We start from the raw sequence: 25,633 nt of genomic DNA on the forward strand, positions 1-25,633 counted from the left end.
TAACATGGAGCCAGATGATAATGGTCAGGATTGCAAAACGTAAATACAGCAAGGGTTTTTTGATACCTGAAATGATGAATACCCAATGCAAAACATAAAAATTGGAATATTTAAGGCAGAAAGATGCCAAATTCATGGAAAGAAAAGTACTGGAAAGATCAAATAACAAATGATAATGCAGTTATGGTGTCCAGTGGCTGGCAAACTGAGATCGGAGATGATTTGGACACATGTTAAGCAGTAAACAAAAATCATGGATCCACCAACAAAGGAAACATGATGACCATGATTGCTCACAGCCTACACACTGGTGTCAATCATGCCTAGTCACAATACAGCAGAAAGGACAACAATGCTAATCGCCAACAATCCAAAATCAAACAAGCACACATGGAACAGAAAGAGGATGTGTCCTCTCAGTCTGGTGGCTGAAGAAAAAGTGAAGTGGCCAGGGTGGGAGAGTGAGGGTAAACCCACCTAACATCCCCCATCTCCACCAGGTAACTACCATGTTACCAAGATTCAACAACTGTTCCAGCTCGTGCTGAAGGATACTCCTAATGTGAAAGAAACAGTAGTTACCATACTGGCAAACTACAACACAACTCTTTCCACAAAGATACATAAAACAAGGTGGGTGGTGCACAAATGTGGTCAAACCACCATGCATTATCAAATGAATGTATGTAACCGATGTATACCACAGCAAAGTAAATATTATAAGTGTGTGGGCATGCCCATCAAAGAAGCCAAGCTAAAGCTAAGGGCAAGAAGTGTCACTAATCCAGTAAAGAAATCTTACAGAACTCTGACCCAACACAAAGATCAACACAATATAAACAGTTCTGTACTTGATGGTACGTTGCTATTTTTCAACCAGACCACAAAACTAATTTCTTCAGCTCTTACATGGCTGACCATTTGATTCATGACAAGATAACACAGAATTTAAGTGAGGAAGTCCTCACTACCAATAGGTATGAATCTCTTAATAGCCTATACAACCTAGTGGTAAAAAAATAGCAAACAAAAGGTCACTTGAAAGTGCCTCACCAACAGGAAAAAAAATACTGATAAGCCAAAACTATGTGAAATGAAAAGTTCACACAAAATATAAAAAAATATAAAACAAATCATATCATACAAGAAACATTTACAGTACCTTATATAGGAAGTGAACAAAAAACACTATGTTCATTTAAGGAAACACTACTTGCTGCATTAAATGAGGCTGGAATCTTGAGTGCTATCTATCAGTGAGGAAAACAAAAACTGGCTACACTGAGCTGTAAAGAAAATTAAGTCAATAAAATAGCACTCCAAATGCAAATCAGGTAAATCTCACAGATTCTTCAAAACACTGAAGAAATGATTGCTAGACATCAAAATAGATAGAAACTACATAACCAACGATAATTCTGAAATTGGCTAAAATAATTTTTTATAAAATATTCATTTTAGTTTTGCACTGCATATTTGCTTATTTCCACTTTTCTACTAGCAACATTGATACTACCTGTTATGGGTGATGAAAGCAGCTTTGTAATGGAAAAACAAAAACATACCTCCTCTTAAATGTATTCCTTTGCCCTTCAGTGCCTGCCTTACTTGATTCTCATTTCACTGTCACTGACTGCATTTTGCAGAGAACATTTCATGTTCCAAGAGTTTTTAACCCAATAAAGGGTACTTAGAACAGGTCTGCATACACTCATCTTTTTTACTGGATATTTCAAGCCTGATTTTTTGTACACACCCATTTATTTCTTTGCCACCTTTTCATTAATCTCCAACTGTGACAAAAACCCTTATCTAAGCATGTGCGTAAATTATTGTGGGGAAAAAAAAACAAGACTCAAATTCACATTTTTTAAAATAGGTAGAAAATAAAATTTAGTAGCTTTAAATTGAGGGAATAGTTTCCAATTGTCTAAACACTAAAACTGACTTCCATAGCTAATCACTTAAAGAAAAAGTTGAAATGATTCCTAACAAAAAGGTTCTCTTGAAATAGAGGGTAGTTTTGTAAAACAAACAGATGAAGGAAACTAGCACCTCATATGTTCTTTCTATACGTTTATGGGAAGCTTACAACTGTTCCTAACTGTTATCTTTCACTTTTAAAAAAACCACAAATTTTTCAAGTTTACTAAATTCTGACATGAAAGATAAAAATATAAAAAACCAAATACTACTACAATATACTGATACCTTCAGAACACAAAAACACTGACCTTCTTAACTACAAACAGTTTAAAACCACTGACTTCTCAAGTGTCAAAATTGCATAGAACTTTGTTTCACAATCATGTCCAACACTAACCTGAATGGAAGAAATATTCATTAAGTCCAGAAATAACTGCAATGATCAACCTATTGCTGCATAATACCAACCTCTAATACTCAGTTCAAATTTGTTTCGCCAAACAAAATGAAGACTTATGAGGTAACATGAAGACATTAAAGGTGCTTGTAACAATACATGAAATCATGAAATACATAATACCCATTAAATATAAAATAAATGAATGAAAGACTTTGATGAGCAATATCATGAAAGGATGACTGATGACCTAAAATCATCAACACAACTATGAAACGAAAGTCAATGTTCTGTAGGAATGGGGGATGTGAAACTAGCACTATAAAAATAACAAAATGAATTGAATGACTATACACAAAATAATATATATTTATATATACACACAAATTCATCGGTTTACCTAGACTATTTTCGAGGATGGGAATTCGCATACTAAAATGTATGTTCACCAAGAATTGTTAATTTTTCCATAGAGTCAAGTACCTCTTGAATACCTAGAAAAAGATAAAAAAATAACTGTTCTATCCTGACAAATCATTATGATTGTACATATTTTGGTCATACAATTCTGCTTTCACTAACCGGCCGCCAAAATATCGTCCGTTGAGGGCTTCTTGCGCTTTCACAGATTCTGAAAAGAAAATTCAAGTCTGTTATACATTCACTAAAGAAAACTACATCATTAACTCACTACCAAAACTTGTCCCATAAAACTTAAGCAGCAGTAATGCTAAAATTATGATTTTCACATTGCTATTCTTAATGCATTCTAAGGAACCTGTCATGCAACCATAAAACTTTCCAAAACATGTCTTGAATTTTGGCCAAAGACTGAATAGGCAACTAATCTATATTTCCATGAAGTTACTTTCAGTACAAGTAAAATATGGAATTAAAATAATAAATACACATTCTCTTACCACTTGGACTAGAGAATTCAACAAAAATCTTGACTATGACTTCAGCATCATCTTCATCTGACTGTTTTTCTTGATAAATAATAACATGGTTGACAGTACCAAACCGTCCACATTCTTCTGTTATCTCATCCTGAAGAAACTCGTCCACTTCCTCTATGCCAACCATGTTTCTCAATATAACAACTGATGACTGCAAACAGATAAAAAAATTTTAAAACCCTCACAAAGAGACATACAATACATGGAATTGCTCTATTGCAAAACTCTTCAGTGCTCCTTCATGAAACACCTGGTGTGCAATGGCCAAAATACCCTTCGAGATTCCAATGACATTAATAAAATTTCATCCTTTGAAATTCTAACATCATCTCAATTAAATTATTTTGACATCTAGTAGCAGTGCTACGACGTGGTGTGTGTTGGGAGAGTGTTCCTTCATTAAGTCATTTTACTATTCAGCTCAAAACATGACCAGAACCAACACTGTACCATGAATAATAAATTTACAATGAATATAGAAAATTATCTGTAACCTCGTAAATACCCAGTCTGTTTGGGCACAGCTGTGTTTCAAGCCACCCCCTTTCAAAGAAATTTCAAAGTAGCTAGGATGTATTACAGAATTAATCATCAAATATAAAATGCAGAAGTATCAGAGAATGACATACTAAACATCAAATATAAAATGCACAAATTCAAATAACTTGCCTCTGTTTTCCTCATAAGCTTTTGCATGACCAGATGGCGGGCAGACTGGCCTTTGATAGACATAGTTTCCTGCTGTTGCAGAGTTTGTGGCTCACTGTCATCCATCAATTTTTTTGCTAACTCCTCCTGGTGGTTTGCTTTAAGCTCGTCTAATCCTCCACCTGCAGCAATTGTCGTAACACTAGAGGATGTGGGTGATAAAGTACTAGAACTTGTAATGCCAGGAACTGGAACCGATGTAATAACTTTTGGTGGTGGTAAAGCGGCAGAGCCACTGATGGTAGGTAAACTAGTGACGACTCCAACTGGAGGAACCGAGGAAGGTGTTGATATGGTACTAGTTGTAGGGGAATCACCCACCATTCCGATTGGAGGTACTGAAGCTCCCCCACCTAAAGTACCCACAGAGGAAACTCCTCCGACAACCCCTACTGGTGGTATTTGTGATGGGGAAGGGGATGTGCTTAAGCCTTGAACCAATCCTATGGCATTTGTAGCTAATGCGTCCATAGCTTGTATTTTAGCTGTGGCAGCAGCTGCAGCCACTGCTGCTGCTGTTGGCATCTGCGTTGGTGCTGTCAAAGGTCCCTGAAGAAAATAAATGGATCAATCCTCTTCTAATAACTCTTGTCAATAATCCCTTTTAGCTCAAAAGAATGAGAGGGAATAAAAAAAATCATCCACATCACGCACATAATTGTACTGTACAGAGATGTTCATCTTCTTACAATACTATTACATCTAACCCAATTAAAATTTAAACAAATGAAAATTATACATACGAAAAAAAAAATTAATCCAAGAGTTTGCAGTCCTTTTAAATAAAAAGTTACTATTACTTATTAGGACTTCAATTACATCTGATATTATCCACAAAAACAACTTATATCTGGGGATTCATGTCTAGACTTTGCAAATTTTAAATTATATTTAGCATGAATAAACTGCATTAATATTTTTATAAATATACATTATACATAACCTATATCAAATAACCATCCATCTACTCAAGTGATTTCCAATTAAATATAAGTTTGTCATTAAAAAATTGTGAAAAACAATGATGTCATAAAAAGTATAACTCATAAGATATGTGCATAATTATATCAATACACAAGCAAATTTAAATCACTTACATAGAAAGATCCCGGGGGAGTTATTGCTTTGCCTACACGCAGGTACTGTCCTCCAAGGTCAAACAGGTTCATAGATGCAATGGCTTCCTGTGCTGACTGAGAACTCTCATACTCAATAAAACCATAACCCTTATGTTTACCAGGCGTTGTTCCTGGTGTCAACATACAATGCTGAAATAAAAGTATGAATTATATGAGAACACCTCACATTAAAACCAATTTATTCTCATATCTTGATATTTTATTCAGTCCTCTTCTCCCATTTCTTGAAGTTAATATGACTGAGGATGGCAGAATTTTTTTTTAGGGCTTTTCATTCTCTTGGCCTCACTTGATACTTTTGGGTCCTGACCTTTGGTTAGATGTTTTGACACCATTTTCTTTATGTGCATCTCCTGAATTTATCATGGTTCACAGAACCTTCAGATTGTAAAATTAAAGACTTTAATATATATATATATATATATATATATATATATATATATATATATATATATATATATATATATATATATATTTATTTTAGGTTGACAGTTTTCCTTCTGAATTTTTAGTTTGTGTATTATTTTCCTGGGCATGAAGGTTGACAGCATTGCTTATGTTATTTTCCATACTACTTGTTCTAATGTTGGTTATCATCTTCACAGACAAGTGTTAACATTCTGTAACTACCTTTACAATTTAGGGAAATATGCCAATGGAATAACAAGATGATACCAGGCTTTATGACATGGTTATAAATTTATCAAAACATAACTCATAGTGTCAAGTTATTTCACCCACAGTGAGAAGTAACACTGCTACTTCAAAATCGTCCACAGAAAAGTGAACTTCCCTATTGATTCCCCGAGTAGAATGCTGTCCTAAAATATTAATCACTTCCTCAAGTCAAACTGTTTATTAATAATGCATAACAAGGGTGTCTAAAAGAATGAGTACTTAATAAAAATCTAATTTAGTGTATCTAGTTTTACTCAAAACTGTCAGTACTTTCAGTGTGTTCCAATAGGTTCCAACTAATAGAAACTGGGCAAATGTAACAACACTTTGTTTTTACTCAAATAACCAATAAGTTCCAACCAATGGTTATTCTGCCTTACAATAACATTTGCCAATGTTCAAAGATTTATCTACAAATGAATGATCAAATTAAATACTAGGCCCACCAACAGGCATTTTACTGAATTTAAAGTCACTGATTTGCTTCAAAATTGCTTACACTACATTCTAAACTCTTACCTTAATTTTCCCAAAGGCTTCAAAAACAGATTTAATGTCATTTTCTGATAGATCCTGATGAACTGAAGCAACATATATACGATTATAATAGTTAGCTTCTTCTGTGATCTCATCAATAACAGTCTGGGCCTGGAAGAAAGGTAACATCATTGATTTCAAATAACACTCAATTTGCCAAGGATATTGAGTCAAGATCAACAAATGAGAGAAGTTGAATAATTTCCACTTACGGGTCACAGCCAAGCCATCTGTATCACCCTTTCGTTACTGTCTAATCTACAAAACTTTCATAACTTCTCTGCCTAGCTGATGCCTAAGATTCTTTTAAAAAAACTCATTCTCAATTTCACAAAATCTTACATTTTAAAGTTTAACTGTCACATCATGACAAACTTCCATACAACAACAAAAATTGTACTAAACAAACATATCTTATCAGTCCTTGGTATATAATGTCCCATTTATTTCTGTTCACCTTACATTTAACTGAAGTCCCATCAATCTAGACATTTCATGCATTTGATGATTAAACCACACTGATACACGATTTGAATCTTGTGGAATTATTACATGAAAGTAATAAAAAATTAAGACCAGTAACTCTAAAATACCTTAGTCATTTGGTCAAAATCACGGCAAATTAGAATAAAGAGCACATACAGGAAATACATGACTTCAAAGTACTAGTTTCTACAATGCATTCACTGCATGAATTTTTCTACTTTTGTATAAATTAAATATGATTTTCTCCCAAAAAGTCTAAATATTTTGCCCAATGGCTTAGAAGTTCTTTGAGTCACTATATGGCATTAAGAAAGACATTTTTCATTCAAATTTCCACTTTAAAATTGCCCAATTTCAAGTATGGAAAATAAGGTGTGAGTGACATTAAGCACGGACTTGAAATATGTACCATTAAAAGTTAGTACTAACCTGTGGCATGTTAGATGGCCGTCCCACTTTGATATTGCGCCCTCCAATCATAACACCATTCATCTGTTCAAGGGCAAGCTGCGCTGCTTCAGGCATTTCATATTCAACAAAAGCAAACCTGAAATATTCCACACACAATCAACAAGTGTCAAAAACACCAAAGCTGCATGGACAGATATAAGAGACAGTATATTGTACAGAAAAATAAATTTTACAAATGCCAACCAAACATTTATAATTACCCTTTATGCTTCTGAGTGACAGGATCCCATGACATGTTTATGGACTTGATGGGCCCAAATGGAACAAATGCTTGTCTAATTGTGTCTTCCTTAAGTTCAAAACTGATACTACCGACATAAACACGGCACATCAAAACTAAGGCTTGGTGACGTTGTAGTGATTTGGCTTGCTGTAAAATAAAAACAAAAAACCAGACATAATTAAAATGTTCTCACTAGTAATTCATATATTGCAAGATGTGATAAGCTTATCAGCAAAAATTGAATTATTATCCATATTTCTGTTATCCCCTACGTAGTTCCCACAAAGTATGTACTTTTCAATAACAGATCAACTTTCATGTAGCTATATACTGTACTGCACACAGAAAGATGCAACAGAGTAGCATTAACATCATTTCATAGCCATTCATGGCAGAATACTTGTTGCATATATAAAACTAATAATTTGTTACTGAAATATAAAATTAACTTTAAAGAATTTTTTTTTTTAATTCTTACTACTAACTCATCAAACATATAAATCACTCATTTTAATGTCTTCAAGATAGAAGCAGCAGAAAAGCTAAATGCACCCATTCACACATGCATGCCTCTGAATCATCATCAGGTGGTAACTACCTTCAAGGTTTGAGCACTCTTCTCTTCCCTGCTGTTTAACCTCATCAAGTTAAACAGCAGGGAATTGTCTTTGAAACACTAGTGGTCCATTTCGTCATAAGAAGGCATGAAATCAAGCCAATTTCTTTGGTCAAAACATCTGAATGAATTCTTATTTCACACTGGCTATTTGGTTGCCTTATACTTCATATCCCTAATAATTTTCTGCCGAGCTGAAAAATTCTGTCTCACATCCCTCAAGCAATTAAATAATGCCAGCTAGGCACCCAGCCTTCTCAGATTTTTTGTGCTAAATCCAGCAATTCTAGCATTACAGACTTTTTTCTTCCATCTCTAAGCATCAGTTTTCTCCATTTTAAAAAGGAATTTTCTGGTTCCATCTAGTTTGACCACTTTCTTATTCCTTAACATTCTAACCTTTCCCGAAACTTGTGTCAATTGGGGCATCTGACTGGTTATTTAATCATCTCAAAAGAAAAAGGAAAAGTCAAGCAAGAAAATAAAAATATTTTACAAATAAAATCACAAACCTGCTGCTGGTGAGCTAAAGTTTGTTTCATAAGAACAAGACGTATAGACTGTTCCATTGCATACTTCTTCGCTCTAGCAACTGCATCTTTCTGATCCGATGAAAGACGAGGCAGGCTCTGGCCTAATAGGTGAACCATGTCATCCTTCTTGGCACCCTGACCTAAATACAGAAACAATAAGCGTTACCCACACAAACAAAAGGACCTAAAATTACTGTCATACATTTGATATAACTGTCAAAAAAAAAAAAAAAAAAAAAAAAAAAAAAAAAAAAAGGTGATTACTAACCCAACACAAGAGGTCCCGACTGGTCAACATCATGAACGGGTGACCGCGACCGAGTGGCTCCTTCTGTCAAATCAAGATACGGAATTAGTGGTTTGTATCAAACTGGGCACAACACTGACATATAGCCTGCCCATAGGAATCATTAAACAACCAGTTACAAAAGAATGAATGGAAAATGGTGGAAAGACAGGAACCAATACACTTAGTACAAGAATCCTAAAATATCTTGTACATGTTAAGACGATTCCACTTTCAAGGCAATGGAATTATCCCAACACTCATGAACAACTGGCAAGATACAGCAATATAAAGAAAAATCTGGATATCCTGAGCCTCTTTCATACTGAAATCTCCCTACTTTCTGACTTTCTGCCCACAGGCATCTCAACGAAGGAAGTACCAAGAAACAATCAATAAAAATGACTCACAGCATTAAAAATCTTGTTGACTAGAACCTATGCAAACTTCAAAATGACACTCAACAAAATCCTTATAACACCACTAGAATATACTTTAACCAGACCAGTAGTTCCTACATATTAATCATCCAAGGTATATGAGTTCATGCAATTACAGTTGTGCAAATTTCTTAAAATTTGTAGATTTTTAATTATGTAAAAAACCATTATGTAACAAAAAAAAAAAAAAAACAATGCAAGCATACTTAAACACAACTGTTTTCTTAATAGGCACTTGTTTTATGATTCCTTTACATCCAACTTATGGCCGAACAAGACAATCAAGAATTGAAATCACAAGTGACGTTATTAACAGGCAACAGCTTCTGTAAATCTCTAAAAGTTATGGTAAATGATGATGAAACAGGACGCGTTATTTTAAATTACTCATTATTTTTTGTTTTATATCCTGTTTTACAGAAATCCTCAAATTAAAAAAAAAGGGGGGGGGATAAAGACTGAAAACCTCATTTAAAATTCACACTTTTAAAATTACATGGAATCTACACAACAAATTTTACCAAAAATCTGTCGTATAACGAGTCACAGTAATTCTTGTACATGGTCATTTTGTCAGAACCCACAAAACGATTTCAGACACTTCCTAGCATAGTGAAACTTGCCAGGATGCAAACTCTAAACACCGATAAGACTAGGAAGCATAATCAAAGATGCATAACACTTAATGGAGTTGGCTGACACAACTCCAAGAAGCTCTGGGTAAGCAGTGTGTTTGTATTAATGTAGGGTAATCAAATACAAGGTAAGTTATAAATGTCTTCAATGTAAATGAGGACTGCAAAACCCAAGGTTGAAACACTGCATTACCATTAAGGATCAAACAAAAATGGGTAGACTACTTGGCATGAATATGCAGTTGCTTCAGAGTGGTCAAAATAAACATATACAACTCCATGTTGTCTTCGACATACAAATACTTCAGAAGAGCTTTGACAAGATTTAACAAGTTAGACATCTATGCACTCAAAATTTCAAGAACAAAGTCTTGTCCTGTTCCTTCTAAGTCTTAATTATACTATTAAAAAAATCCATAAAAATTAAGATCACCACTCTTTGGCATGAGCCAATTCTTGAGAAAATGTTACCATGACAAGGAATGCCTCAAAAATCAGGTCCTTTCAAACAAGAAGGCAATAATGACCAGGTCCTTTCAAACAAGAAGACAAAAATGACCACGTCTTTGGTTTAAATTCAAGAAAGTTAAAGGGAGAACACATCTGACAGTTCCCCTGACGGCTCTTCTTGGGGTGGGAAGACAAACACAGTTAAAGAGCAGTGTGAGACTGGGCAACATTTTAACTGCAGTGTGAGTCTGGGCAACATTTTAAAGTTTGGTAAACTTATGTCAGCAGAACATCACCTTTAATATCTAGACTCATTAATCAATTTATCCTGTATATTGCCTTACTGTAGTATAGATGGCACCATATCAACCAAAAAAGAGAGAACTGAACCACCTACGAAACCCAATGGTTCTTGAACACATTCTTAAAAAATAAACCTTGAAACAGCAACATTTCTGTTGGTAGAAAGAGCTATTCAAGGGTCAAATAACTTCAAACACCACAGACAACAGAATAAAATGGGTTATACTGGACCACTAATTGATCCTTACATTATTGCAATTTGACTGCACTACTTAAAAAAAATCAGAACAAATAAAATAGGAAAAAATTTGGTAATTCCTTTCGTGAGATGTTGGCTGTATGTGCCAGGTAATAACATCACTTAACAAGCAATTCCTATCCTCAAACACTTGTTCAACATTGTTTAAAATATAAAAAAGTCCTGTAAGAAAGAGCATAGTTCACACAACTTTCCTCAAGTTAAACTCCACCTGTATTACATAAAATTACTAAAATAAGTACAATATACTCATATTTTAATGAAGTACTCTTGGACAACCAATATCATAAAAAAAAGAGCATCACTGCAGCTATGTATCAACAATAAACAAATGCATTCTTCCCACAATATCTGAAAAAAAATGCAGGATGAAATTGTCCAAAGGCTAATTAGATACTCCCAATTTCCAATTACATAAAGGAGCAATCCCATTTCCTACACAACAACAATGATGATGACAACATTGCATCCAATGCTGACAAGCCTTTCAAAACCTAGACAAAGTCAAGTTCTCATCTACAACATTCCCTGTTTTTATTCCTAAAAGGCATTGGCTACATGTGTTGGGTTTTGCCCATTCACAAAAGATAAATGAATATTTTATGCTGTAATATTAAGAGAGACAGAAGAATCGAGAATGAAACATTCTACAAAAAAAGATGAAACAAATGCCACACCTATTCCAATATCCCAGCGAACTAGACTGTCTTTTGGCAAAAAGTACAATACTTCAGCTTGAACGATAGCTATAACCAGTTAAACAGCACAAAAATACTTTACAAAAATAAACACACTAGGCTTGTTAACCCACATATACATTTTCATATGAGGTCCATATGAATTTTCTACCAAGCCCACTACCCTCAGATAAAAAAAAAAAAATGACAGCCAATCAATCCACTTGACCAGTAGTAATAAAAAAAAAAACTTTTACGATATCAATACAGTATATTAGTTCAGTTGCCAAAAGACAAGTATAGTATACAGGTCTACAGGTGCACCTTAATGAAAACCATTACCACTGCACTGGGGAGGCTACAATGCGAAATAGCAGCCCCAGCTAACTGCCGAACGGTCAGCCGCTGAATCTCCCTGTCGCTGAGGCCTTTCTGCCCACCTTACACCATGAAATGACAAAGAAAAAAAGAACAGGCATATCACATATTCACACAAGAGAGATATCATACTATCATCGGTTGGTTGCTTGGTAGGTAGATTGATACTATGACAGACTCGTATTATGACTGATGAGTTTAGTGACAATGGCACTGAAATATCATGATAATGAAAATATATAGATATATATTATATTATGAGGATGAACCAGTCACAGTTGAAATAACTGAGACTGGGGCTTAGCCATTTTACGTCGCAAGTCTTCAAGGTACTCTGTGGAGTAGTCTAAGGCTGCTCAACCTGTGTTCTGCAAAGAGTAGAATATAAAAAACACTCGGCGGCCACTGACACACTACTGAACACACTCATTCCCACATTAACTTCTTAACATTCCACATCAAAATCTCAGCCCAAAACGAAGTTCTGTGGACTACTATAGTGATTTAGCAAATCATGAAGAAAAAAGGTAGGTATATCTATCTTTAGTCTGAGAATCCATTTCTTAACTGTTAAACCTAAGTCTCTCTCACTTTATTTTCTCTTATTGGGTCTTTATGTTACAAACATAAGCTAGCATATACAATTCCCTTTATTTTTGTACACACTGGGGCAGGTGCACCACGCATCACTGAAAGTTGACCCATTCGCCAATATCTGCAAAGATAACAAAACAAACAAAAGCAATTACCATCACAAAGCAACTGGGCACCAGTAAATAAAATGCCTGTGGCAAAACACTGCTTTGTGAAGGATGTAGTAACGTCTAAATAGAACAACAACTTTTCCATATGACCAAAACTTTTTTTTCTTATACTGTATACTGTATCTCTATGCAGTGAGAGGGATATACTATGACTTGTCAAATGAAACCAGCACTGTTTGTCCATGAGGAAAAAGTGAAAAATAAATAAAAATAAAAAAAGCTCTATTAATGAAAGGTTTTTAAATGTCTGCCCTAAGTAGTGTGGAGGTCTGGGACGCAGCAATAGATGATGGGCATCAGCCAAAAGGATCGAACACAAGCGATCATTGTGAGTCGGGCCAACCTGTAAAAACGATAAGAAGAGAGAAGAAGACACAACATTAGTGTGGCCACCCTTGTCACATATACTACTGCACACTAATCCATACAAGCCCAAAAGTAGTAGTAGTAGTAGTTGTAGTAGTAGTATAGTAGTAGTAGTAGTAGTAGTGTCACTTCTTCAATCTGTTTTCCCCTTCAATCTCATCATCTTCATTCTCTCCTTTGCTTTACCCAACAGAACCTCATCACACAATCATTTTGAAGCTCTCCTTGTGTTTCTCCACACTTGGGTCAATGAGCTTTTAATTACTATTGTACAGCCCCCACACTGCATTTTTGTTAATGACCAAAGAGAAAGAATGGATCAAACAGCTAACATTAACTTTTATTATGAACCTCATACTTGACACGTAAACACACTCACAGCACACACACACACACACACACACACTTTTTGTTGTTTCAAGTAGTAAAGGGTAAAGATATTTCATTAAGTCCAAATAAATCCATCCACTTATGAATGAATTCACTGAAATACAAGCACATACAATCATCTAATCATTCCACTCCAAAGACCTTTATTGCTTATAACATAAAATATGTTCTAAAAAGAATAAATAACCGTTCTCATTCGCCAATTATCTGAAGCAATCTTAAAGGAATAATACATATTTTGCAACAATCTACGTGGGCTTAACCGCTTAGTCTACTAAAGATATGCAGTCGAACATCTACAAAAGGAGTGGTATAGAGGAAAAATTAAAGTCCAGGTTTTCTAGTCGTTTACAAATTCCCGACCTATATCTATACTAACCATGAGTTACAGTGGTATGACAAAAACAAAAATGGCAACATAAATGAACTTAAAATTTAGTATGAAAAACTTTATAAACAAAAGTAAAATAAAAGGAGAAAAAAAGCCAGAACAGACAGGATTCTGAAATAACACTGAAGCTTACAAATGACACAGGACCCAAATTACAAAGGGAGAAAAATAATTAATATTAACCCTTTGAGAAATACTTAGGTCTACAGATTCTTTAAAAAGATAAAGAACTTCAAAATCTTTCAAAAGGGTGCACTTCAAATCGCGTGAGACAAAATGCACTGAAGATAAAACAATTCAAATGCTCCCCAAGCTTTCCATATACACGTGCAATTCTATCCACATGACCATCTACGATTTAAAAGAAAAATCTAAAAATCTTTTCAGCCAAAAGTTTAACTTGCTTCTCAAAGGGTTAACAAAGGAAAAAGCAATGCTATGCAACTTACAAAATTACTGTACAGGAACCAGATTCAAAATGTTGGTAACATGCATTATGACTGTGAAATAATGATGTTTCAACTGTTTGTAAATGAGTGATTCTAGACACATGCTTGTATTTTCAATTCCACATCCAGTTATCCCCTATGTCCAAGTTTTGCATTTGACCACCACACTGTTGTGTAATCGAGCTATCACAGATTACTTCTGTTCAACCTGACAATTTTTACAGTGTACTTCCCAAAGAAGACTATCACTTGCAATCAGGTAGCATACTACATTTTGTCACTAATTACAAAATCAACAAAAATTATAGAGAATTATCAACTCACAGTAACAAGATAAGGAAAGTTATGAACAACTATCAAAACAACGACTGTGCCCACAGCTTAATAAACTGTAATTTCACCCATCTGTAATATTTACACAGATTCTCTACATCAATTTGCAGACAAGTGCTCTACATTCGGAAATTACTTTTACGAGATAACGGCCCTGCCTTAATTCAACATTGGGAACCCAGAGCAAGGAAAATGGGAAAAAGAAATACATACATACACACATATATATATATATATATATATATATATATATATATATATATATATATATATATATATATATATATATATATATATATATATATATATATATATATATATATATATATATATATATATATATATATATCTGGTAATTGAAATTGTATATAATGGAGTGGGTTACTTGTTAAACCTAAAGCTAGCAAGCAATAAGTATGAAACTGGGCACAGCTGATTAGCCTTCCTACATACAGTATTAGAGCATAGCCAACGCACTATGGAACCATAGGAAAGCAACAAAAAAAGAATTTCTATTTAACTAACAGATACTTGAATGTGATAAAGTACAGCACCTAGCAGGCATTATACACGGGCAACACAAAGTTTAACGAGAGATAAAAAGTTTCTGATTGTCATTCCCATCAGAAATTAAGGTTTACTATAAAAATGAAAGACCATTAAGCTTAAGTGACAAAGATATTAAACGATATCAGACACAAGAAAGGGTTAAATAGCTGCACTCCAATAATGCTTACTTGAATGAACATTAACACCACCAAAACCAAAAGAAAACTTTGCATAACAAAAGATGATAAGCAAAACTAATAAACATTAAATAATAACAACAGCTTGTCTTTTCTCAATAACCACTTGTTCAGAAAAAGTTGTGATAATTTATTAGCTGTAAATGAAAGCATGTCTATCTCATGCTATCTAGTAAGTTGCTTTAAGTCTTCGCTGTCTTTCAATTTCCTTTAGTACAACAAAAACAACATTAAATATACAACCTTCATTCTCAACACCTAATGATACCTCAATTGTAAATCCTATGTACTGGAGCACAATAAATGTTAAGCTACACTTCAATCTTAACTTCATTCAATAATAACCAATATTTTACGAGAAAAAAAGATATTAACGACATCTGTTTCCTGCATGGGGTGAATGGATAAGGTTGAAACTTTCTATAAGTCGGAAATATGTTAAATACCTCCAATCGGAGAGGGCAGTAAAGGGTGGATGGAAGTTTCTCAAAGGATTTAGTTTTAGTAGTGCTGTGACTCCCCTGCAATAGAAAGGAAAACTTTGTGCATTTATATAGCCCAGGCCAGCAACCAACTACATGCAATTGCACTAAACCATCGTCACTTCAAATATTTACAGTGATACAGTCAAGTAACAATTTGCTTTGCTCCACTCTGAGCTAACTCATTCATCATGTAATTTACATTACTTTAGGGAGGCTATAACCTTGCTCTACTCTCACTCTATACTACAAGAAACTTTGGAACACCGAGATACTGTTAACTACCTGTAACAGTACAGTATAGATTTCAAATTATGCACTAAGTCAAGTCTTAAAGACAACGCCACAAATACCATAATCACAGCTTTGAACCATTTGAGGTTCTGATGACCCGCTGAGACATCATGTGAACTCTGACCTCAATATAGTATTCACCATTTATGTTGTCTATTTGTCATCAAGACACTTATACAATATTACTGAGATGCTTGCCGTATGCAAGGGAGGTACTTTGCTGATAGCATGGATTACATTATATGTATGAGTGTTTTATTATACACATGACATATTGTATTTGTTACATTTTTATTAATTTATCAGAACTCTATGTATTCACTAATGTAACTTGACTAATATCAATTACAAACAGCCATCAAAGGGAAAATATAATTTAGTACTTTTACACACAGCAGTACCAAAAATCCTTATACTGTATCACATACTTGTAGCATAATAGCAACAAGCAAAGACATTTTGTATTTTTTTATGGATTTGTTTCATCATAACCCTGTTAATCATAAGTTACCCCATATGTGGACAGGATATTCCTTTGGTTCTCTGTTAATTTTCCTGAATTTTGCCACAAGAGTGGGCCAGTAAGTATTGTTTGCAGTACTTATTTGTTTTGACCTGCAACATTCTGGCATACTGAAGCACACTTGTCAAGGTCTGACTGGACATGCTTTTATTTAATTTTCACTCAACCTGATAAAAACCTTTAACTCTTACATCCCATCTTTCCATGATTAATAGTGTTCTCGTGTACAATACGTGCTGTAATTGGTCTGTGAATTTGTGGTTATCTTTACTCAGAAGAGTTTGAAGCTTTGTGCCACGTAACTTTACTATGTCTTCAGATTCCCCAACTACTGGGTACCTTATCTCTTTCCAAATGCCCCCCCCCCCCTCTCTCACTTTTAGGGGGAGACATCCCTTCCAAGTCCTCTCCTTACACACTCAGACTTAATACTATACTTCTTTTACCACTGGTCTCCTCGAAACATTTCAGTCAGCTCCATGCCTTGCCTAGTACACAACTCCCGTTTCCTCGATTCTGTGGTCAAGACATGAGTCACTGTGGGGCACAAAGCTAGACAGTTGGCCATTGCTCTATTGGCCTTGGCTACCTGTCTACTCAGAGGGGACCGCCTGCATTGTTCATTCAGGCCAGTCAGAATTTATCTCTAACAATCTCCTGCTATCGCACACCTACTCGCCCTTTATATGGGTAATTGGAAGAAGCACATACTCTGGAATACAGAGTTTGTAAGCCTCACCCCATGCTTTTATGACATTTAATTAATAAGAGGCTTGGTGACTTTCACCCTCCAAACCAAACTGCCAATCACACAAGACATGATTAACATGGTTGTGAAAAAACAATTTTTTCATAACCAACATGTTTTTAATCAAACGTGTCATTAACAGAGAACCTTCCTCCCTTCCCAATACTCTGGCATGTAAAGAGTGAGGAGAGAAGTGAACATCATAAGCAGGTCTGGGCATGCTCAAGAATGGCTTCTCAATCCTTCAGAGTAAAAGTTGAGATGACTGGGTATATCTTGTTCATTGCAACAAGGCAAAACATGATTAAAGGGCATACATGAGAAAACAATTTCGTGTTATGAAAACATTCTTATTTACTTGCTTTATCAGATGTCTTGTATTTATTTGTCATTTTAAAATGGACGATAAATTCACAGCACCTGTACGTATACAGATGACAATCCTCTATCTTGTAAATATCACTAATAGTTTTTTACCAAAAGCTTTAGACTGTCAAAATCACAAAATTTCTGCATTTTTTATGGTTTTACAGTGCATTAGCAATACAGAATAAACAACTGCAAAATTAATCTCCTACCATGAAATATAACTCTGCAATGACCGATCAAAGAAAATTACTGTTATGCACCTAAGGTGTCAAGAGTTAATTTTTCAATAAAGAATTAAAAACCTTTTCTTTTACTTTACTCTGTGATGACTGCCATAAATAACAATAAACTTGCAACTGTATACCACTGAATGTCTCAGTTTCGCACAATGAACAAAAATTTGTAAAGTATCTCTGCTACACTGTTGACAGTTCTCTGTCAATTTATAGAAATTTTTCAGCTAACATGAACTTGTCATTTTGATACAATTTTCCCGTTTTCCCCCTTTTTTTTTAACTAAGTGCAACACTGTACCACAATTTACATGGATGAAACAAAGAAATGCATAGCCAAACAAGAATGTGATCAGCATGAAAGCACGTGAGTCTGGAACAGACAAGATTTGAATTGAGGAAAAATCTAATAGGGTTATAAATAATTTTCATGGATTTTCAAGTCACCTAAGACATGAAGTGCTTACATCAAACTAGTAGATAGAATATTCACAACAATTAGCGGAGGTATAAGATTAGCATGTACTCTCACTAGCAGCCCTACGATACTATCTCGATACAGTATTGTATCGTCAAATTCCCTCATTTAACCTAAAAAAGAATTCTTACTGAATATTTTCTCAACATCTACTTACAAATTTTAACACTAAATATATTTTAACTTATAAACTGCTTTTACATTACTATTATACAGGCACAGTTTAGTACATCAAGCCCACAACTAATTCCAAGGATATATTCCTATCATACACGAAGCCACAGGTCTGGAATGACAAAAAATTATAAAATGTGAACCACTACAGCCTGGAAAAATGGAAGCTACATAACAGCACGAGTCTGGGTCTACAAAAGCTAAAATCAAATTTGCACCTCAAGTGGGGCCTCTAAACAATCAACTGTACAGAGGGCCAGGTATTTTTTTTTTTCTCTCTCTGAAAAATCAACCATCTAAATCCTCAGTTCCAAAATCAATGTATGAATTTTCCCAGTTTCATGTCCAGGAACACTGGTTTGATCTGCCTTGAAAGTTAACAGTGAGTAATTGCATGAGGGTTCATCAATCTCCTGCATGAAAACGTGACTAGCAGTTCACTATTTTCAACAAACAGGTGTGTACTCTAACAGGAGGCCCATCCATAAGACAGTTGGGACTTGAAAGTAATGCAATACAAAATCATTACTACTGATCTAAAAGACAAGAGCACTAGTATATGTACACTTCTTGAAAATAATGAGTTACAATAACAACTCTCAAACTTGATATCTAGGTAAGAAACCATTCTCCCTTGATAATCTACATCACTGTAAACTTCATTATGTTTGCTTTCTATAAACAAAAATAATCTGCATAGTTTTTACATTCATTTCAGCCAAGAGTAACAGTTCACATTTCACAATCTAATGTTTGGAACAAATGCACAAGAGCAAAATACATGGTGGTAACATGAACCCTCTATATATATAAACTTTTTTTTGCAAACCCAAATCTGGTATAGTGTTTACTTGTTAAATTAGAACTATAGATTGTTCTGTATAAAAAAAGTCATGGACTTTGAAAATTCTCAGGGGAAAACACTCAAGTACTGGCCCAACTTGAAAAAGTAACAAAGATAACCTTTACGACGATATCACACAAATCACTGAAAAACTGACTGTGCAATTGCTATGGCTGATAAATACCAACAAAATGAAAAATAAGATGGTGGGAACATATGTTTCTAGATTAATGTAACAGTTTACCATCTGGCAATGGCAAATGCCACGGCACAACCTTTCCCATAATTCTTGTTCCTCTTTTTCAAGCCTATGTTTGTAGTAAGCAATACCCTTTTCCTTAATCAATATTTTTTCATTTATTTACCTCCACTTCTAATAAATCTCTTTTCATTTCATTTACCGTAGTATTTCTATTACATTTTACAGAAACAAATTCTTCGTATTTTGTCGGACCAAACTAGTACTATCTATGCGAAAAAAAAAAAAAAAACGAGGAAACGAGTCTTGCAACTTTTGTAAATTATACTCAAATCCTGCTACTTTTGGTTTTACTGTGATAGTTACAGTCAGATACAGCTTCTGAAACAAAGTAAAAACAGTAGCTATCTGAAACTGCCCATACCTTAACAAGATAAATCTAACAAATATTGCAGCATATTAGCCACTCAAACTCCTGGGTTCCAAACAACATTATATACCAACAATACAACTCCTAAATATTTGGGACTATCAAAATACAAACTTAACTATGCACTAGGCCACTTAAGAACTGTAATTACAAGTGCAGTAATAGTTTCTCAGTGAGGGTCATAAAAACTTCTTTAAAATATACAGATCAATTCAATCCCCAGGCCCAAGACCATCTCCCTATACTCCCAACATTATTTTCCAAACCACTTTCAATGAGCTAGGATAAATTGATAAGCAACAGAGAGTAGCTGACCTAAATTTCAGCTGAATTATCCAGGTACTGGTGCAATTCCTCCACTGGTTTTTGCTGGAGATGAGATACAAAGTTTTTGATTTCATGATCTTGTTTTGGAGGCACTGCAGTAGTAAGGGTAGCCCATTGGAACCTAAGTTTCCAAACACAGAACTATTACATCCCAAGTTCTACCGTCATAACTGTCGAAGCCATTAAAGAAAAGGTTCAGTGTAGAAATGGGAAAAAATGTATAACAATTAATCTATGTAGTACTAATCAAAAAAATTTTCCCAGCACAAACATTAAAGGCTCTTGTTGCCCATTATATAACTTTGCCAAGAGCCCTGTGGAAATATATACAAAGGAAAATCTTGCAACTACATAAGGAATACAGTACATATTGTTAACTTTCTTTAATATAAATTTTTGCAAACTGAAAACAATCTCCTTCACATCTAAAGTACTACAAAAACCAATGACAATGCATTATTCAATGCCTGAGTAAGTAAATGACAGTTCTCATGAATCCAATACAGTACATGGTTACAAATTCTAAGGCAGAAGCATCAGGCTCCAAAAATACTCTGCTACAATTAAATGCATGTTGGGAATTATACAGCACTACTAGATGTTAAGCATACAAAAAGATTGCATCAAGAATGCTTTAGTATTCAGTTCTCAATACATAACATCTCGAACATATAGGTTCCAGGATAATACAGTTTCTTTGCCTTGATAATTAACATCACGATGAAAACTACAAAGTTTTCTAAAAATGGCTGCATTTATTGGTCAAAAAATGCTTCAAGAACAGCAAAAACATAACTTCCGATTCAATATACCCAGGTATCACATTTGCACTCTGCTTCCATTGCTGACATCGTAGTATCACATACTTGCATGCCATACTCATATATAAGTCTCGAGTTACATTTTGATTTCCACAAATGACCACAGAATGGCCATTTCAAGTACAGCATATATATAGTAATATTGTAACCAACAACTTCTAATGATAGCCATCGACAAACACCACACCAGAAATGTTTCAAAATGTTCATCCCAAGCTTCATACAACCAAACTTTTTCTTTCTGTTCTTTTCCCAAGAAATTAGGTCAAAAATTAGTTGCGGCAGTGGACAAGATCACAACAACAGAGTTCTCTAAAAACATTCATTGCCCTTTAGTAGTACAATAGGACAAAATGATGACTGGCTGAGCAAAACCCACTACAGTAACGTATACTGTATGCAGCAGTAGTACCTAGATTCATATTATGTCCGACATCTCGCATCAATTAGAACCTATACAATCGTAAACTTCTAACAGATGATTTGGTACTGGAACCACTGAAAGGAAAAGCCCCCGAATAACTGTCTTTATGAGCTACCGATTTTCATGGGTAAACAAACTTTCAACATTTACTTTACTTCATGGCTTCCTGAGGTTACACAACACCAAACTGTTAAAGTAAGAAGCAATGAAGATTGTTAATATGCAGTAGTACTTCATTTCATTGATACTTATGAAATAAAGATTGTAATACTGTCTCCCACTCCACACCACACTTTAACATTCTCACATACTTATATACAAAGACTTACTAAAAGATCTCAAGTCATTAAGGCTAATTCCACTTGCTTTAGAAGAAATGGACAGCAATTACGAGTTCACTTGTAATTCCCTAGTAGTACTGTGATACACAACCACTACTACCGAGGACTTAACAGAAAAACTCGACGTTCATTGTGTAAGGTCCAAAGGCTGTATACACTGCACGAACACATCTTCGCTCCCTCATAAACCACTACAAAAGCCGGGTGCAGTTAAAACTCTGCATAATAATCAGCAAAGAATGTAATTTCTCTCTTATTCTTACCTATTCACTTTTACATTGAGATCCTCTACTTCATTAGAATGCCCTCAATATTGGGTACAGATTATTTTAGAGAATCTCATCCTAGTGATTAATTGTACTTATTTATTGTATTCAGGAAATCATTAAAAATTTGGAAAGGAAAAGACAATGGAAATTAGCCACCATACCTTCATTCACCCTCATCTTCTTTTCCGCAGGTTCAACAATTGCTGTGTCACCATTCACCTGGAAACATCAAAACATGTTAGTGAATGAGTATCAACATTATAATGTTCAAGGTCAGGAAAGTCCTGCCCATGCAAAGTGAGTGAGTATAATGATCATTAATGACAGCAGTAATTCTACAAAAGAAAAATACGGAGATATCATTTATCAATAGCATTTTTTGACTGAACAATATAGAAAAGGATACATTCTATGCACAGCGTACTATGCAGAGCTTTAAAGAGCTCTGTAGAATTACTTATATAGCATTCAAGAAAAAATGGAGTCCTACTTATGAGCTTTATGTATATTCCAATTAAAAAAATAAAAATTACTGCTTGACAACAGAATAATTCCAAACTAAAACTAGGAGGCAACCTACATTCCTTAGGTTAATAATGCCAAAATGACCATAATTCACCCATTTCTGATATGTCATTCCAAGGCAACAGCAAATTTACTCAGAAATGGTTGGGCATTTTCCCCTTGTGTAGTACAAGTTAGGTACTGTATTTACATAGAGAAAAATGAAAGACTTCATCACTTTTCTATGTATAACGGTATTATTTTGAATGTGTTCATTCCATACCTTCTTACACATGGCCTAAAACTGGTAGATGATATACACCTATTGTACAAGCACTCTTCAAGTATGCTTATAAAAACATTTCAGGTGCTCTTGCATAACAATTACATACAATTTTCAACCAAATAGAGCTTCGTCAATTCTTATGCTAAAGTACCCCAATGTTTTCAGTTATCAGCCATTATTCACCAAAGTCTTTTCACTTACACTATGGCTGTCTACTGTCAAGGGTGCGTTTTTCAGTTCTGGGAAGTCATTTCCTGATTTTTCTGAAATAATGAGGCCTTACAATTCTCCCAATCCCATGGAGTAATCCCTTCAATTTTACAATGCCTGACCTACTAAAAGCCATTTGCGTTTTTAGATTTCTAGGCAATTGTTAGGTGTGTAACCATTCAGTAAAAATTCCTTTGAGGGAAATTCTTCAGAAATGGCTCACATAGAGGCATTAGAAATGCTCATCTCAATTAACCATTTCCAAACGAGTTTATATTTAACACTATTACTTATAACCTTTGTTGGACAGCAATAACAAGAGGTCCACATCAAGAATAATGGTTAAAAATTCATAACACACCAGCAGACCAGTTGCAAAAATTAATTTTGGATGGTCATTGCCAACTAATTAGTAAATAACGGCAAGCCTGCTTAATATCTGTGCATCCTTAAAACCATGAAAGTAATTCTTTCAATAATTTAAAAGGTCCTTTAATATTTTGATGGTTATACATTAGGATAGCCAAAAGGTTTAATATAGGATATGCCCAAGAAATAGAGGCCAAGGGGCTGAGTCTCCTGAGTGTGAATGTTCCTTTGGTAGAACTATACGGTTACAACGCAAATGGTATTACCTTGGTACTGACTTATCTTGTAGTATTTTGGTTGCCTATTAACAATTTACTGTTATTTTTGGAAGGTCGACTGTAACTGACCTGTAATTAACACCAGACCTGATATGTTTTTGTATGTTGGACATCCTGGAATGCTGTCGTGCATGCGCAGTGTTATAGGGGAGCCTTTGCTGTGTCAGGTTAGGTTAGGGTATATTATGTTAGTGCAGTTCCTTTTATAATAGGCTTCCTTAGCCAATCCCTTCTTGAACATATGGCTCCCTCGTGCCTTGTGTATGACTTGCGTGTGCTCGGGACCTTTCCGTAACAACATGGTGGCCCGTGCGGAGTTACCCTTCAGTTTTGCCGTTCTTTTTCTCAAGGCAACCTTGTTCACTTAGGCCCAATCCCGAATTCCTGTCGGTGCTCTAAAGAACTCCTAAGCCTGTAGGCCTATGTTTACCTTAGTGGGACCCACATGGCCTACGCTAAGTGAGCTAGGTTTAGGATTGCCAATGGCAATTAATTTTGTCTATACCATCAATACTTGCAAAACTTTTTTTTTAGGGTTAGGCCTAACCCCGGTTTCCTATCGGTGCTCCCACCATCCCCTAGGCCTATGCCTATTGTAGGGAAACAAGGTTCAAGGACGCCTCTGGTGTTTAATCTTGTCAATAACATCATTATTGGTCAAATTTTGATTAAATATGGATCTGAAAACCTTCAATACTTCAAGAGAGCGGCTTCCGAGGGCTGAGCTAGGACTACCATAGGCTAATTCGCCTTAGGGCCTACCGTACATATAATTTACCCAAATCCTTCACAGACTTACGCCTGGCGTAAATATTGGTATATATCTTCGAATACTGCTTTTGATACCATCAAACAAATCTAATTAACAACGCGGTCGGGGCCGGGGGTTCACCTACGCCGAAAAACGATCGGCCTAGCCTACGGTAATTACTTAATCGAACGGGCGATGCGAGGCGGCCGATGGCTCCCTTCTCCCTCCAGAAAACAATACATTTAGACCGAATTACCGGTCGAAATTAACCTAAATAGGACCGCCGATTGCTATTCTTCATTGGGAGTCAAGAAAAAGGTCGGGCTTACCATTAAATGACCATTAGAAAACATTGGAGGTGGTAGTGGTGGTCCTGGTAGCGACGCCATTTTGCTTCTTCTGGAACGCGACTGAACTGAGTCGTGTGGACTGACATCTTGCCGTTTCGTACCTTTTGACACACGGGACAGCAATAATCTTTTTTTTTTCTTCTTTGAATTTGTTAATTACTACGTCTGATTACGCTATATCATAATGTATTATAATTAAAATTCTTATATATATATTGATGCATATAAATATGTAATGTTTATTTGTCATTCATGTTGATTTAGTATAACCTGACGTGGTAATTCGTGAATGTATTTCGTGTGTGAGGCACAAAGCGTTATAGTATATCATTAATAACAACATAAATAAAGCTGGCTGTACTATAAGTAATTATTACGAATGACATTAC

General features: G+C 35.0%; 1 protein-coding gene across 11 annotated transcripts; it reads right to left on the reverse strand.

Moving 5' to 3' along the window:
* Positions 1-1,855: 1,855 nt before the first annotated feature.
* Positions 1,856-25,351, reverse strand: hfp (Poly(U)-binding-splicing factor hfp). Of its 11 annotated transcripts, XM_067129560.1 has the most exons (14): positions 25,224-25,305; positions 22,658-22,715; positions 20,630-20,811; positions 15,987-16,061; positions 12,066-13,208; positions 8,942-9,004; positions 8,653-8,813; positions 7,502-7,671; positions 7,260-7,377; positions 6,327-6,455; positions 5,088-5,258; positions 3,952-4,539; positions 3,244-3,433; positions 1,856-2,954 (listed from the first exon to the last, which is right to left on the reverse strand). In XM_067129560.1, exons 7-14 carry the CDS (start codon positions 8,788-8,790, stop codon positions 2,845-2,847), a joined length of 1,614 nt encoding a protein of 537 aa, XP_066985661.1. In that variant the 5' UTR covers positions 8,791-8,813; positions 8,942-9,004; positions 12,066-13,208; positions 15,987-16,061; positions 20,630-20,811; positions 22,658-22,715; positions 25,224-25,305; the 3' UTR covers positions 1,856-2,844. The 11 variants fall into 11 exon arrangements, with proteins under 11 accessions (XP_066985661.1, XP_066985663.1, XP_066985669.1 ...); XM_067129562.1 differs by lacking the exon at positions 20,630-20,811 and having other exon boundaries at positions 25,224-25,311; XM_067129568.1 differs by lacking the exon at positions 20,630-20,811 and having other exon boundaries at positions 12,048-13,208; positions 25,224-25,306.
* Positions 25,352-25,633: the final 282 nt, after the last annotated feature.

The sequence above is a fragment of the Macrobrachium rosenbergii genome, chromosome 27 (assembly GCF_040412425.1).
Source record: "Macrobrachium rosenbergii isolate ZJJX-2024 chromosome 27, ASM4041242v1, whole genome shotgun sequence".
Lineage (NCBI taxonomy): Eukaryota > Metazoa > Arthropoda > Malacostraca > Decapoda > Palaemonidae > Macrobrachium > Macrobrachium rosenbergii.

Bases quoted from the DNA above. Each gene is read 5' to 3' on its own strand.
- hfp (XM_067129557.1), bottom strand. From the start codon at position 25,283: ATGGCGTCGCTACCAGGACCACCACTACCACCTCCAATGTTTTCTAAT. The intron at 5,259-6,326 runs GTAAGAGTTTAG...CTTTTATTTCAG, and splicing joins AAGCCTTTGGGAAAATTAAG to CATTGTATGTTGACACCAGG. The intron at 4,540-5,087 runs GTAAGTGATTTA...TATTTTCTTCAG, and splicing joins CTCCCCCGGGATCTTTCTAT to GGACCTTTGACAGCACCAAC.